This window comes from Artibeus jamaicensis, unplaced genomic scaffold (genome assembly GCF_021234435.1).
Source record: "Artibeus jamaicensis isolate MK-2021 breed Jamaican fruit bat unplaced genomic scaffold, CSHL_Jam_final contig_519, whole genome shotgun sequence".
NCBI lineage: Eukaryota > Metazoa > Chordata > Mammalia > Chiroptera > Phyllostomidae > Artibeus > Artibeus jamaicensis.
The window spans coordinates 49639449-49652769 of record NW_026521871.1 but is presented as its reverse complement, the minus strand read 5'-3'; the positions used below and the strand labels follow the sequence as shown (position 1 = coordinate 49652769).

General features: G+C 50.2%; 1 protein-coding gene across 6 annotated transcripts; it reads right to left on the bottom strand.

The window, feature by feature from the left end:
* Nucleotides 1–1315: 1315 nt before the first annotated feature.
* Nucleotides 1316–12868, bottom strand: ZNF621 (zinc finger protein 621). 6 transcript variants are annotated; one of them, XM_053669567.1, is made up of 6 exons: nt 12851–12868; nt 11981–12066; nt 10075–10211; nt 7143–7269; nt 6462–6569; nt 1316–3006 (listed from the first exon to the last, which is right to left on the bottom strand). In XM_053669567.1, the coding sequence occupies exons 3-6, from the start codon at nt 10075–10077 to the stop codon at nt 1967–1969; spliced, it is 1278 nt and encodes a 425-aa protein (XP_053525542.1). In that variant the 5' UTR covers nt 10078–10211; nt 11981–12066; nt 12851–12868; the 3' UTR covers nt 1316–1966. The 6 variants fall into 6 exon arrangements, with proteins under 6 accessions (XP_053525542.1, XP_053525540.1, XP_053525544.1 ...); XM_053669565.1 differs by lacking the exon at nt 12851–12868 and adding an exon at nt 12302–12808 and having other exon boundaries at nt 11976–12066; XM_053669569.1 differs by lacking the exon at nt 12851–12868 and adding an exon at nt 12302–12808 and having other exon boundaries at nt 10075–10145; nt 11976–12066.
* Between the last annotated feature and the right edge of the window lie 453 nt (nt 12869–13321).

Sequence of the window (13321 nt, the reverse complement as noted above, 5' to 3'; positions counted from 1 at the left end):
TCCCTCAGGGGCAGAGTCACACGCTTTCACCCGCTGTTGACCTTCCAAAAGGTCATCATCCCTGCTGTTGTTGTCCTTGTGAGTTTACGCCTTTCGACTTTTAACCTCGTCCGATTCGCTGAGGCTTCAGGAGGGTGTGAATGCTAACACATCCAACCACCGTCTTTATCAAGAACTCTTGTGTGTCTCAGTTCCTGCTAAGTTCATTTGGAATGTTTTGGTCTGCTTGCTTGCTTTGGTTTGTGTGTTCCCCACCACCCAGCTCTGAATCGCAAGCCTTCACGCCAGCTTCCTAAAGGACACGTCCAAGGCTGCCCTGTCCCGCCGTCACGGCTCTAAACCACCTGTCACGTTTGTCCTTTGCTCTTTAACCCAAGAGCCAGTTTGAAGTGTATGAACTTTATATAAGAAAACAGTATTTCATTACTTCAGCCGACAGGCCAATGAAGAGCAGGCAGCCACTGGGGACAGCACCCGCCGGGCAGTGGAGACCACAGACCTCTCCGCAGGCCCTGCAGGCCCCACCGCTGCTTCCTTTATTCCCCACGGGCCACATTCCACTTGCTTTTCTCTCTCCCCCTAAAATGGTGTTGCTCGAACTACTTTTAGAAGTCCCTCTCCGGAAGACCTACGCGACCAGAAGGCCGTCCAAGTCCCCCGTCAGTGTGCACCTCCAAACAGCCCGTCGACACTTTCTGCAGAAAGCACCGCTCTAAGAGCAAGCTCCACGGTGGAGGTTGGAGCAACTGCAGGAATCCCAAATCGGAACTGCAGGGTTCAGCCAGAAAATTATTCTTTTGACGCCAGGTTATGCAGTGCACCAGGTTATCCAGGCACATGTGAAGCTGAAGAACTTCTAATTTAAAGGTCTTTCTGTTCATTGCTTTGGAGAAACATTTAAATATCAAAAAACTTAAAAAAAAAAAAAAAGATGGCCCTTCCTATCAGGGGTTAAGGATTTACTTTACATTAATGCTAAAAATGAACTTGAGTTCTTTTTCCAGGAATTACTTCACACAGTCTTTTGCAGAGTTGTAAAAGACCCTCATCAAGGTCATAAGCAGGAGCAACCTAAAATCCCGGTTCACTGACCTTCCACTTAAGCATAGCCGCAGACCCATTCACAGCTCCCTTTATTCCCCAGAAACAATTTTTGAGACTTACTCAGATTTCCCCCAGGGCGGCTCCACACTGTTGTTCCTCTTTCTCCAGCAACTTGCCTGAGTCACATTTATAATTCACACTATGTAGAGAAAATAAAACTCAGAAGCAGTGACTGCCAACAGAAAATGCCCATCAAGAAAAACTCACACAATGAATGGAACAAAAGTGAATGCCTTGGTGTGTATTTACTTAGAAAACTAAAGTTAAAAAGTAAATCTCAACACAAAGAGCAAGACTAAGGAACAAACCTGCACAATTCAAGAGATGATCACTGCCAACCGTAGGATGATTGCTGGCACCCGTACATATTCTCCCCCACTGGTTACTGCACCCAAGCTGCTGCATAGACCTGTGAGGGCCTCAGGGGTCTGGGGCGAGGGCAGTGAACTTCAATGGCGTCCATACACCATCTCAGGCCACTAAACAACCTGCATGAATTTCTAAAGTCTGCTGTTGCAAATTTATCCTAACCCTCTACTCCTTTTCTCGGGCTGTTCTCATGGCCTGTGTGTTCTCTCCCAAACTTCTCTAACATCCCTTCTAAATGCAGATACAGCCCCACACAGTGCAGATACAGCTATCACTGTTCAAGCCTGAGAGGGGCCAATGCCAAGGTCAAGTACTTCCATTTCCCGAAGAAAACGTTTGAACACGGTCTTTGAATATATAGATTACAATGAAGTGTATGCTGAAGCAGTTGAAACACATGTAAAGTGAGGGAGAAAATTACAATAGAAACTCAAATTAGGTTGGAGAGGTGCTGGGCGTGAGAGCCGCAGGTGTGGCAAGGTGAAGCTCCCGCTCACGGGGGCTGAGAGGGGATGAGGGTAACCGGGAAAGGCTTGCTGGGGGGAGGGGGGCTCTGGAAGACGCGTACTATCTGCACAGGTGGCGAAGGCATCGCAGACGTGGGCAGCAGCAGGAACAGAGGCCCAGACGGAGGCAGCAGCACAGCCCGAGGAAAGGTCAGTGAAGGCACTGCCATGGCGGGAGCTGGGCAGAGGCTCTGGAGGGGACCCGGTGACGGGGCTGAAGCAGGGCACTGGGGACTCGCCGGGACCGGCTTTTTCCCCTCGGGGTGTGATTTCTGATGCTGGACGAAACTGCCGTACCACTTGAAGGCTTTCCCACACACCTTGCATCCGTAGGGCTTCTCCCCGGTGTGAACTCTCTGATGCTGGATGGAGGCCACCTTCTGCGTGAAGGCCTTGCCACACTCCTTACACTGGTAGGGCTTCTCCCCGGTGTGGATCCTCTGGTGCACAAGGAAGAGCGACCTGCAGCCGAAGGCTTTCCAACACTCCTTGCATTTGTAGAGCTTCTCCCCAGTGTGCAGCCTCTGGTGCTGCAGGTAGGCCGCGCTCCTCCGGAAGGCCTTGCCGCACTCCCTGCACTCGTAGGGCTTCTCCCCGGTGTGGATCCGCTGGTGCTGAGTCAAGGCCGTGTTGGAACTCAGACCTTTGCCGCACTGCTTGCATTCATAGGGCCCCGCCCCGGCGTGATTCTTCTCGTGCACAGTGCAGTCGTAGCTGGACTTGAAGGCTTTGCCGCACTCCCTGCACTTGAAGGGCTTCTCCCCCGTGTGACTCATCTGATGCCGAATGAGCTTCGAATTGTACCTGAAGAGTTTCCCACACACGCTGCACTGGTAGAACTTCATGCCCCCTCGAAGGATCGGATTTGGGTTCAGACCGAAAGTCTGCCATGGGGCTTTGCTTTGAAAATCAAGGGGCTCGGAAATATTTCTAGGAAGTCCGCCTCCCGGCTGCCTGGCCTGCTCTGTCTCTCCAGAGGGTTCCTGCTTTACTGTTGGCTCGTCATCCTCGATCCGGGACTCACCGCCTGATGGGAGAAATAGCAAGTGCCTGAGTTACTGAGTTGCACAGGAAACAGGACCCAGAGGCCCTAATTCTCTTTTGTAGGATGTGATTTTTTTTTTAATATACCCTAGAGGACACTCCTCATCCCGAAAGCACGCCCACACCTTTCCCTTCCCCCTCTCCTCCTCTCTCTGGCACACATCTCCTGAATGCTAAGGGACCCCACAAGATGTTCAAGCAGGGGAGCAGTGGGCAGCAGCAGCTCGTCCCAGGCTCACCCCCTGAACCTGTCTCCAAGGCCCTTTGTTGCTTCTTCTATCCTGACCCCTTCCTTGTTTCACTGTCCCCAGCTTTAGTAAACACACTTTCAGACTTCCGCCAAGATGGAGGCATAGGTGGAGACACCGTGCTTTCTCACACAACCAAGTTTAGAGACAACTAAATATTAGCAACAGAAAACAGCCAGAACACAGAAAATTGAACTTTTCGCAAGTCTGATAACAACAAATTCTTCAGCCTGACTGGTAAGAGGGGTGAAACCAGCAGCTGGCGGAGCAGGGTTGCACAGAAAAACTCGGTCGCACAGAAAAACTCGGTCAGACAGACTCAGGCGCATGGAATCCAGGTGCAGGGTTGGGCCTAGTGAGCGACCAAGCGAGTGACCGCAGGGAAACAGCAAGGGAGCAGGGCTGCGGGTTGACTGTGGTCGCATTCGTGCGCAGATAGACAAGCGAGGGAGTGGGTGATTAGATGGGACCCAGCAGGCCCCAGCGGCGAGCAGCAGCAGAGGGCGTTGCCATTTCCCCACTCTGACCCCGCCTCCACATACAGCGTCATAACCCAGCGACCTGAGTGGCCCTGCCCTGGTGAACCACCTAAGACTCTGCTCCTCACCCAGCAGCGCGAAACAGCAGAGGGGGCCGCCATTTCCCTGCTCTGACCACGCCCCCACATATAGCGTCACAACCCAGTGATCTGGGAGTCCAAGGCTCTGCTCCTCATACTTAATGGGCAAGAACAGACCAAAAATGGCTCAAGAAGATCTCAAAGCCCCAGAGCCTATAAATCTAAGCCATGAAGAAATAGCAAAACTCTCAGACGCATAGCTTAAAACACTGGTGATCAGGATGCTCACAGAACTGGTTGATTTTAGCCACAAATTAGAGGAACATATGAAGGCTAAACTAACTGAAATGAAGGGAAATGCACAGGAAACCAATAGTAATGGAAAGGAAACTGGGACTCAAATCAAAGGAGTGAACCAAAAGGAGGAAAAAAATGACCAAACAGAAAAATATGAAGAAACAAGAATTCAAAAAAATGAGGAGAGGCTTAGGAACCTTCAGGACATCTTTAAACGTTCCAACATCTGAATTATAGGGGTACCGGAAGGGGAAGAGGAACAGCCACGAGTGGAAAACTTATTTGAACAAATAAGAAAGGAGAAATTCTCGAATCTGGCAAAGAAAATAGACTCCCAGGAAATCCAGGAAGCTCAGAGAGTCCCAAAGAAGTTGGACCCAAGAAGGAACACACCAAGGCACATCATCATTACATTAGCCAAGATGAAAATGAAGGAGAGAATCCTAGAAGCAGCAAGAGCTAAGGGGATAGTCACCTACAAAGGAGTTCCCATCAGACTGTCAGCAGATTTCTCAAAAGAGACTTTACAGGCAAGAAGGGGCTGGAAAGAGGTATTCCAAGTCATGAAATCCAAAGACTTACAACCAAGATTGCTCTATCCAGCAAAACTTTCATTTACAATGGAAGGACAGATAAAGTGCTTCTCAGATCAGATCAAATTCAAGGAGTTCATCATCACCAAGCCCTTATTATATGAAATGTTCAAGGGACTTAGCGAAGAAAATGAAGATAAAAAAGATGAACAGTGAAAGGACAGCAAACTCACAGTTATTAACAACCACATCTAAAACAAAAGCAAACTAAAAGGACAGCTAGATCAGGAGTGGAAACATAGAAATGAAGATCTCAGGGAGGGTTAGCAACAGGGGAGTAGGAGGAGGAGAAGGGGGGAGAAGGTACAGAAAATAAGTAGCATAGACAGTAGATAGAAGATAGATGGGGGGGGCAAGAATAGTATGGGAAATATAGAATCTAAAGAACTTGAGACACATGGTCATAAACTAAAGGGGGGGTAATGGTGGGGACGGGAGGGTAGGGTGGAGGGGAATGAAGGGGGGAATAGAACAACTGTAATGGCATAATCAATAAAATAAATAAATAAATAAAACATACTTTCAAAGTCATAATAAATCCATGAAATGCCTATAAGCATCCATCAAGGAGACAGAAAAACAGTAACATGCAACTGGAGAAGCAACGACTCTGGAAACAGAGGGGAAGGGCCTCCTGCAAGGGAGACCAGGGGAAAAGACTAAGGCGGGTGAGACGGGCAGAACAAGAATTTCAAGAATGGGAGGAGAGGAAGACAGGAGGGGCGGGGTAAAGAGAGAGAAGAAAAGGGCAGATAAGAGGGATCAGCAGACATGGAAACTTTTTTAAAGAGAGAGAGACCCAGAAGAGGAAAAAGACCAGGGAGACAACACAGACGTCAGATCCAGCACGACAAGAGGCAGGGCAGGCTGGGAACACGAGCAGGCAAACGGTGGATCACAGGGCCCCGCCCCCTCAGGCCAGGAAACCAGCCCCAATTCTAAATTCCACCAAATTCCACCGAACGGCCTCAGAGTTCCCTTTAGGAAGGCCCCACATGGTACTCTGGGATAAAAAGTGCTTGCAGACAGTCAACTGGGACTGAAGCTGAACCGGAGCTCCAGGCCACAGTGGGATGACTGCTGAACAAACCATTATTTACGAAGTCATGGTAAGTGAGAAGTGAGGCCTGGAACTTCCTTCCAACAGGAAAGCAAACCAAGTGACCCACAGCTGCCAGGACCGGCCGGCTCTCGGGGAAGCTGCGGGCTGTGAGGCTGTGGGCACTTGCCCGGTGTTGCCAGGGGGCTGGGGGCGTGGCCTGTCCTTGCCTCCTCCTATGAAGCCCCATATGAGACAAATACAGTGTTAACCTACAAACTACAGTGTAGGGAACTTCAAAATGCACAGAAAGGAAATGAAACTGAACCCCATAGCAGAGGCTCAAAATAAATCAGTTTGACCCACAGAATCAAATTTTCCCTAAAATATGACCGAAGCCCTACTCTGCCATAAAAATTGGCATAAAATTAAATATTTCCACTGGTGAGAAATGAAGTGGTTTAGGAGCTGCATGGTCACCGTTTTCTGTGGGAGGACAGCCATGTACGTGCGCAGAAAGCAGGTGGCCAACCATCCCCGGGACTGGTCTTTCCTGGCTCGGGGCTAGAAGTCAGTAGAGGTCCGAGTGCCCTGAGTGCTGCCGCCATACAGGCCGCGGGGAGCTGTGTTTTCTGCTGCAGACGAAACATTTCCAGTGCACTGGGAAGGCAGACCCAGAAGCTGCTGCTCTCTCTTACTCACCTGGACGGATGCAACTCCACACCTCTGCTGCCCAGGGGTCCGGGCCCCAGGGTGCTTCCCCTCTCTCCAGCTGGGAGATCAGAGCAGGTTTGGGGACCGGAAATGCAACTTTAGCAAGAAAAAAAAAGACAGGCGAGTTGAGGCAGGTGTCCAGAGCTGGTTCTGTTGTCCCAGCCTGTAATGGACTAGTTGGGGAGGGGACAGAAATGGAGTCCCCAGGAGACCAAGTGAGCCAGCCAGGGGTTCTGAGGAAAGGCTCCAAACTGCCCTGAGGGCATGACAGGGGGACAGCCCTTCTCCCCAGGAAGAAATTTTACCCCTGCCCTGACCCGCTAGACAGGAAATCCCCTGGGAAAGGCTACTTGTCCTGTCGCCCTGGGAGACGCAGCCTCAGAGGGGCAGCCCACAACCTTAGGCCAATGGCAGGGTGCAGGAAAGAAGGACCGCCCCCAGGGCACCAGGATGTCCTTCCCCTCAGGACCTGAAAGCTCGCTCTTCTCTGGGATGGAAGGAAGTCCCATTTCAAAACCAAAGGGCACCAGGAACTTGCCCAGCCAGCATCTCCAAAGGCTGGTGACTGCAGAACTGCCCCTGCGGTCACCAAATCCAAGGGCTACTAGACTCCCCAAAACATCTGAGGAAGATGTCAAACTATCACCAGGAGACACAGAGAGGCCTTACCCAGGGCAACCACATTTGCGTACGTCTCCAGCATCACCTCCCGGTACAGGGCCCTCTGCGCAGAGTCCAGGCTGACCCACTGATTCTGTGTGAAGTGCACAGCCACATCCTCAAAGGTCACTGGCTCCTGAAACAACAAGTCTCTGCTCATGCTCTGAGTGCAGGGCAAAGGGAGGCAGCCTAAACCGAAGGGTACCCAACCCAGGGCCCTGGGGAAGGCCTGCTCCACCAAGAAGGGCACCTAGTGCCCAGCAACCAGCCAGCGGCCTGCCCTCGGCCAGTGTCCCATCTCCAAACACGGAGCCCCTACACTCTCCCATCTGCTCAGCTCTGGGGCCTCGGCTGTCATCCTCACCCCACAGCCTGGCATCCGGGGCTCTCTGCCTGGTGACTGCATCAGCCCACATCCCTCTGGCACCTCCTATCTCAGGCACTCCATAATCTGGTCACCTTGTTCTCTATCCACCAGCCGAGGCAGGCGACTGCCACTCATCCTGTGCCCGCCCACCTAACCTACGCACGCAGCCCCACCTGTTCCCTGCTCCTGGCCTCTCCTCGGTCCTCGCCAACACTCTCCACTGTGTGCAGAGGAACACCCCTCCAAAATGTCCCCAGCATTCTGCAAATTTCTTTTTATACCTTCTTGCTATATCAGAAAGCTATCTCTAATTGAAGAAAACCTGCAGCCTGCCTGTTCCAGCCTCTTCGGTGAACCACCTGACTTCCAACAAGGTCAGCAGTGCCCATCTCTGGGCACAGCCCCGTCCCACCTGTCAAAGTGTGTGCCCAGCCCACCCCCCGCCTCCCCTGGGTCATCTTCATCTTCCCGAGAGTGAAGGGGACTTGCTATTGCCTGTCTCCCTCCACCAGAACAGAAGCCCCGGAGGCAAGAATTCTGTTTTGTTCCTAACTGGCTTACTAGCACACAGTATATTCCCTGGCAGATGCTTGATGCTTAATATAAATATGCTGAAAGAATTAACTTCAAAAATGGTCTGACCACAAATAAGACTTTGTAAATTTATGAAGGGGATCAGGAAACAACAGCAAACCCCTCCTTAACAGAAAATGCCAGAGCACACCCATTATAGTTGGTGGCAGAGGGCTCACCAAGAGCTGAGTCCCACTTTCCATGAAAAGCTGGAAAGCACCATATGGGAAAGGAATAAGCACAAACACCTTTGCTTTGTAGATGAAAGGATTACAGTCGTCCCTTGGTATCCGCAGGGGATTGGTTCCAGGACCCCCACGGACACCAAAATCTGAGGATGCTCAAGTCCCTTATATAAAGAAGCAGAGTATTTGCACGTAACCTATCCATACCCTCCGATATACTGAGCCATCCCCAGACCAGTTATATACCTAACACAACCTAATGCGACGGAAGGGGTGGCTCTTCAGTTTTGTTAGGGAATAATGATAATAAGAAAAGTCTGCACATGCTCCATACGGTGCAGCCAGCGCAGGCCTAGGGGCATAGCACACATCAGCAATGACGTAGCTTTTCTTCCAGATGTTTCTGATCCAGGGTTGACTGAATATGCAGATGAAAAACCCACAAACACAGAGCCCACTGCATCTGCCTAAAAATATCCAGAGCCAAGAGGATGAATGAGAAATTTAAAACTGACAAAATAATGTGTTGTCAGCTAGACACAGGATAAATAAACCAAAATCATTAGCTTTCCTAAATACCATCACAAATAATTAGAAGATAAATTGGGAGAAAGTAAGATGCCACTAATATAAAAATAGTTAAGAATATACCTAACAAAAATGTTTTTTAAGACCAGAATGAAGAAAACTGAATGTTTATTAAAGTAAATAAAAGAATGAAATACAGTGGGACATACAGTGTTTCTGAATGGGAAGAATCAAGTTTGTAAAGTTAATTTCTCTCCTATTTTGCCTATGAATTCAATAAAATCCACTCCTCCGCCCAAAGAATCCATGAGATTCATGCAGGGGTTGGGGACCATTTAAAGCAGGGGTTCTACCCTTTGGTGTCTCTGGGCCACCCTGGAAGAAGAAGAGTTGTCTTGGGCCACACATTAAATACATTGCTGTGTGTAATCACAAAAATATCTCATAATGTTTTAAGTAAATTTATGATTTTGTGTTGGGCTACATTCATAGCCATCCTGAGCCACATGTGGCCTGCAGGCCACAGGTTGGACACCCTGATTTAAAGCCATCTGAACCCTGGCCAGGTTGCTCAGTGGTTGGAGCGTCTTCCTGTAGATCAATCAAAAGGTCACAGGTTTGAACCCCAGTTGGAGCACATGCGGAAGGCAATCAATCGATGTTTCTCTCTCACCTTCATGTTTCGATCTCTCTCCCTCCCCCCACCCTCCTTCCTCTGTCTCTCAAATCAACATCCTTGGATGAGGATTTAAAAAAAGCCACCTGAAAAAGTAAGTGTGAGAGATTAGCTGAGAATACTTGAAAGGAAAAAAATTTTGAAAGAAATGACAAGGGGAGATTAAACCACACCTTAATAAGGACAATACTTTGAGAAATGAGGAGACAAGCCACAGACAGAATCAAAATAGTTGGGGAAAAAAGGTTTGAAAAAGGACTGTTATCTAAAGCATACAAAGTACTCTTAAAACTCAACAATAAGAAAGTGAACAACCCAATTAAAAAATGGGCAAAATACCTGAACAGATACCTCACTGAAGAAGCCATACAGATGGCAAACAGGTGTGTGAAAAGACTGAATATCATATGTCACCTGGGAAATGCAGATTAAAACAATGAGATACCACTTACACACCTATCAGAACGGCCCGACCCAGAACACCAGACACCTGATGCTGGTGAGCCCGTGGGGTGACAGGGACTCCCACTCGGCGCAGGTGGGAACACGAACCAGTGCAGCTGTTCTGGAAGGTGATTTGGCAGTTTCTCCCAAAACTAACCATGCTCTTACCATGTCACCCAGCAGTCCTGCTCCTTGGTGATCGTCCCAAACAAGCTGAAAACTTATGTCCACACGAAGACCTGCAGACACAAGTTCACAGCAGCTGTGTTCATCACTGCCGGCACCTGGAAGCAGCTGCAACGTCCCTAGCAGGTAAATGGATAAACAAACTGTGGCCCATCCAGACAATGGAACATTACTCGGCACCAAAAAAATAAGCTATCGCCCTGCTGGTTGGCTCAGGTGATTGGAACATCACCCCTTATGGCAGGAAATTGATGTCTCTCTCTCTCTTTCTAAAATTAATAAACATATCCCTGGGTGAGGATTAAAAAATAATAAATAAATAAATAAGCAAGCTATCAAGCCACAAAAAGTTACATGGAGGAACCTTAAATGAATATGACTACAGGAAAGAAACCCATCTGAAAAGGCTATACTATATAATTCCAAGTACATGGCATTCAGAAAAGGGCAAAACTGTGTACCAGTATATGGTGAAAAAGACCCATGGCTGCCAGGGAGGGAGGGAGGGATGCATAGGCACAGCCCAGGGGGATTTCAGGGCTGTGACAATATCTGTGTGATACGACAGTACTGCCCTGTTTGATGCTGTAACGGTGGAGACATGTCACCCTACGTCTGAAACCCACAGGATGTACAGCTGTGGACTCGGGATGAGGCTGACATGCCAGTGCAGGTTCTTTGGTCGTAACTAAGGTACCACTCTGGTGGGGGGGGGTGATTATCATGCAGAGGTGGAGCCAGGAAACACATGGAAACTGCTTTTTCTGCTCAACATTGCTATGAACCTAAAACTTCTCTAAAAAAGTGTAGTCTACTTTTAAAAAAAAGAGACATTAATCTCCTACCTGGTCTGCAGTATGCACCTAACTAACACCCTTGCACAAACAGCTCACCATGAAGGAATGGAAAACCTTTTTAACAGATGAATCTAATCATGTCACCTCCCCTGCTTAAAATACTCCAGTGCCTTCCAAATGGACCCAGAGCAGAAACCAGAGTCTTCACGGTGACCTTCTCCCACCTCACACTGAATGACTCTCTGACCTCTCCCTGATCCTAATGAACACCCTGATCTCCCCCCACTTCAGGGGCTTTCCATCTGCTGTCTGTCTCTCTGGAAAGTTCTCTTTTCTGTAGTTCCCAAGACCGTTTTCCTATCTCATCCTCCACACGAGGTCTCAACCTCATGTTACTGCCTCTTCGAGGCCTCCCCTGATCCTTCCCTTCAGAGGCGGCTTCACTGAAGTTTCTCAAATTGGAGGTTTACAAGAATCACCTGGGAAGCTTTTACAACAGCTTCCCTACCCTGGGTGGCCTCCTCCTCAGGCTGACCAAGTCTAGGGTGGGGCCCCAAAATGTGCAATTCTAATGAGCTCCCAGGCGCTGCCCAGTGGCTCACGCTCCTGAGAAGCTCTGTACCTTAGCAACATGCAATTATGGTATTAACTTGCTTATTTGTTTACAGACGATTTTGCTAACTAGGAAAGGGAATTTGCATTATTCAATACCATGCACCTAGCGTTTAGAAAGTGTATATGGAAAGAACTGTGCCTGTCTCGGTGGGATACATCTCCAATTTGTGGGGCAATCTCTCCCATGAAGAATTTCTCTGATTTAGCAGGTGACTATTCTTTGTAGCACATTATCTAGATTTCCACGGTAAGGGAGAATTTCTTGGCTTGGGTCCCCCTTCTGCATTTAAACCTACACATCCAAATGCATCTCTATACACAAAACTCTTATTTCCTCCACCACGTATTTACAGCCATAGCTCTGGGGACGGACTCAAAGAGAAAACCTGAGCCTGGCCACGTCAGACCTTGGTCCTTTCCCGATCAACCGATAGCCAATGTGATTTTTTTAAAGTCGGAAAGGAAGCTCACCTCACCTGAGGCCAAGTTGTTTGGAGCATGGCTGATGTCCCCTGGCTTCGTACACTGTCTTCTGCGTTTGGAAAAGCAAGAACCTTAGAAGCTAAGAGAGGAAGAGACGTGAGTGCAAGGAGCTCAGTCCTGCACCACCCCCAGTCGCCTAGGACCTTCCCAGTCTCACTGCCGGCCCTAGTGGGAGACTCAATCAGGCAGGTCCCCTCAGGCTCAGCGCCCCAACCTCCTGGAGCACTGCTCCGCCTGGGCCTCAGGGGAAGCCCCCCATCTTCATACCAGACGGACTGAGACATCCCTGCCCCTAGTGTTGGGTCCAAACAAACCTTAAAAAGCTCTTACAGGGACCATGACATTAACGCCCCCGAGAAAGATGCCTGTGGAGAGGAGGGACATGGGTTGCTGGCTGCGGATTGGGAGTAAAATAGTGTTCCGATGGGTGATGCCGACCGAGACCACTCCTGGATCTCCACCCAGGGAAAGAGAGGAACCCAAGCGCAGAAACGTCAGCACCGTGTGCAAGAGGCTGTTGCGCCAATTCTTTACGGTGGGAAAGAGGATCCCGCTTCCGTGGGCTGGGGTCTGGACCAGGGGTCTGGAAGTCTGAGCAGCCACCGCGGGCGGCTTCCGCGAGGCCCGCACGCCCGAGCCCCAGGTCAGGGAGGGACCAGCCACCACTGGGACGGAGTGTAGGGGCTCGGGTGCTGACGACGCGCCAGGGAAGGCGAAGATGCCGGCACCGAGCGGACCCGGCACGTAGAACCCGACGGAACCCACACTCCTCCACTCCGACCCCCGAAATGCTGTTAACTAAAAGCGGACGCGGAAGTGCGCGCGCGCCCGGTGCCCCTCTAGGCCGCTCGGAGGCCGCCCACCTCGGTGGTCGCCACGGCCGACCCCACGTGACTGGGCCCCGCCCAGCGGAAGGGGTGGGGTTGTGGGCGGGTTCTTGGCTGAGGGGTCACGGGGTTCGAAGGGTACCTCTGCCAGATGCCGCGGTTGGCACCAGCTCGGGACTGGAGTATCAGGACACTGATGCAACCTCGCTCCACTCAGACCTCGACATCTAGGCACAGGTGGGGCCACAGGTAATAGACTGCCCCATCGGCGGTCGGCCGCCATTACTACGACGATCACCTGGGCTGTGCAGGTCTGGCTCCTTTTGTGTCATCTCTTAGATGCCCACGCCAAGGATCCTGCTTGGGTCCTAGGCCGGGCAGCCCTTAGGAAGACCATGGTTCCCACCTGCCTTTATAAAGCTTCCTCTTTCTTAAGACCTGTACGTGTGGCGGACCTTTTGCGACAGGTCCATTTAACAAGCGAAATAATGGAGACTAAGGTTGCCA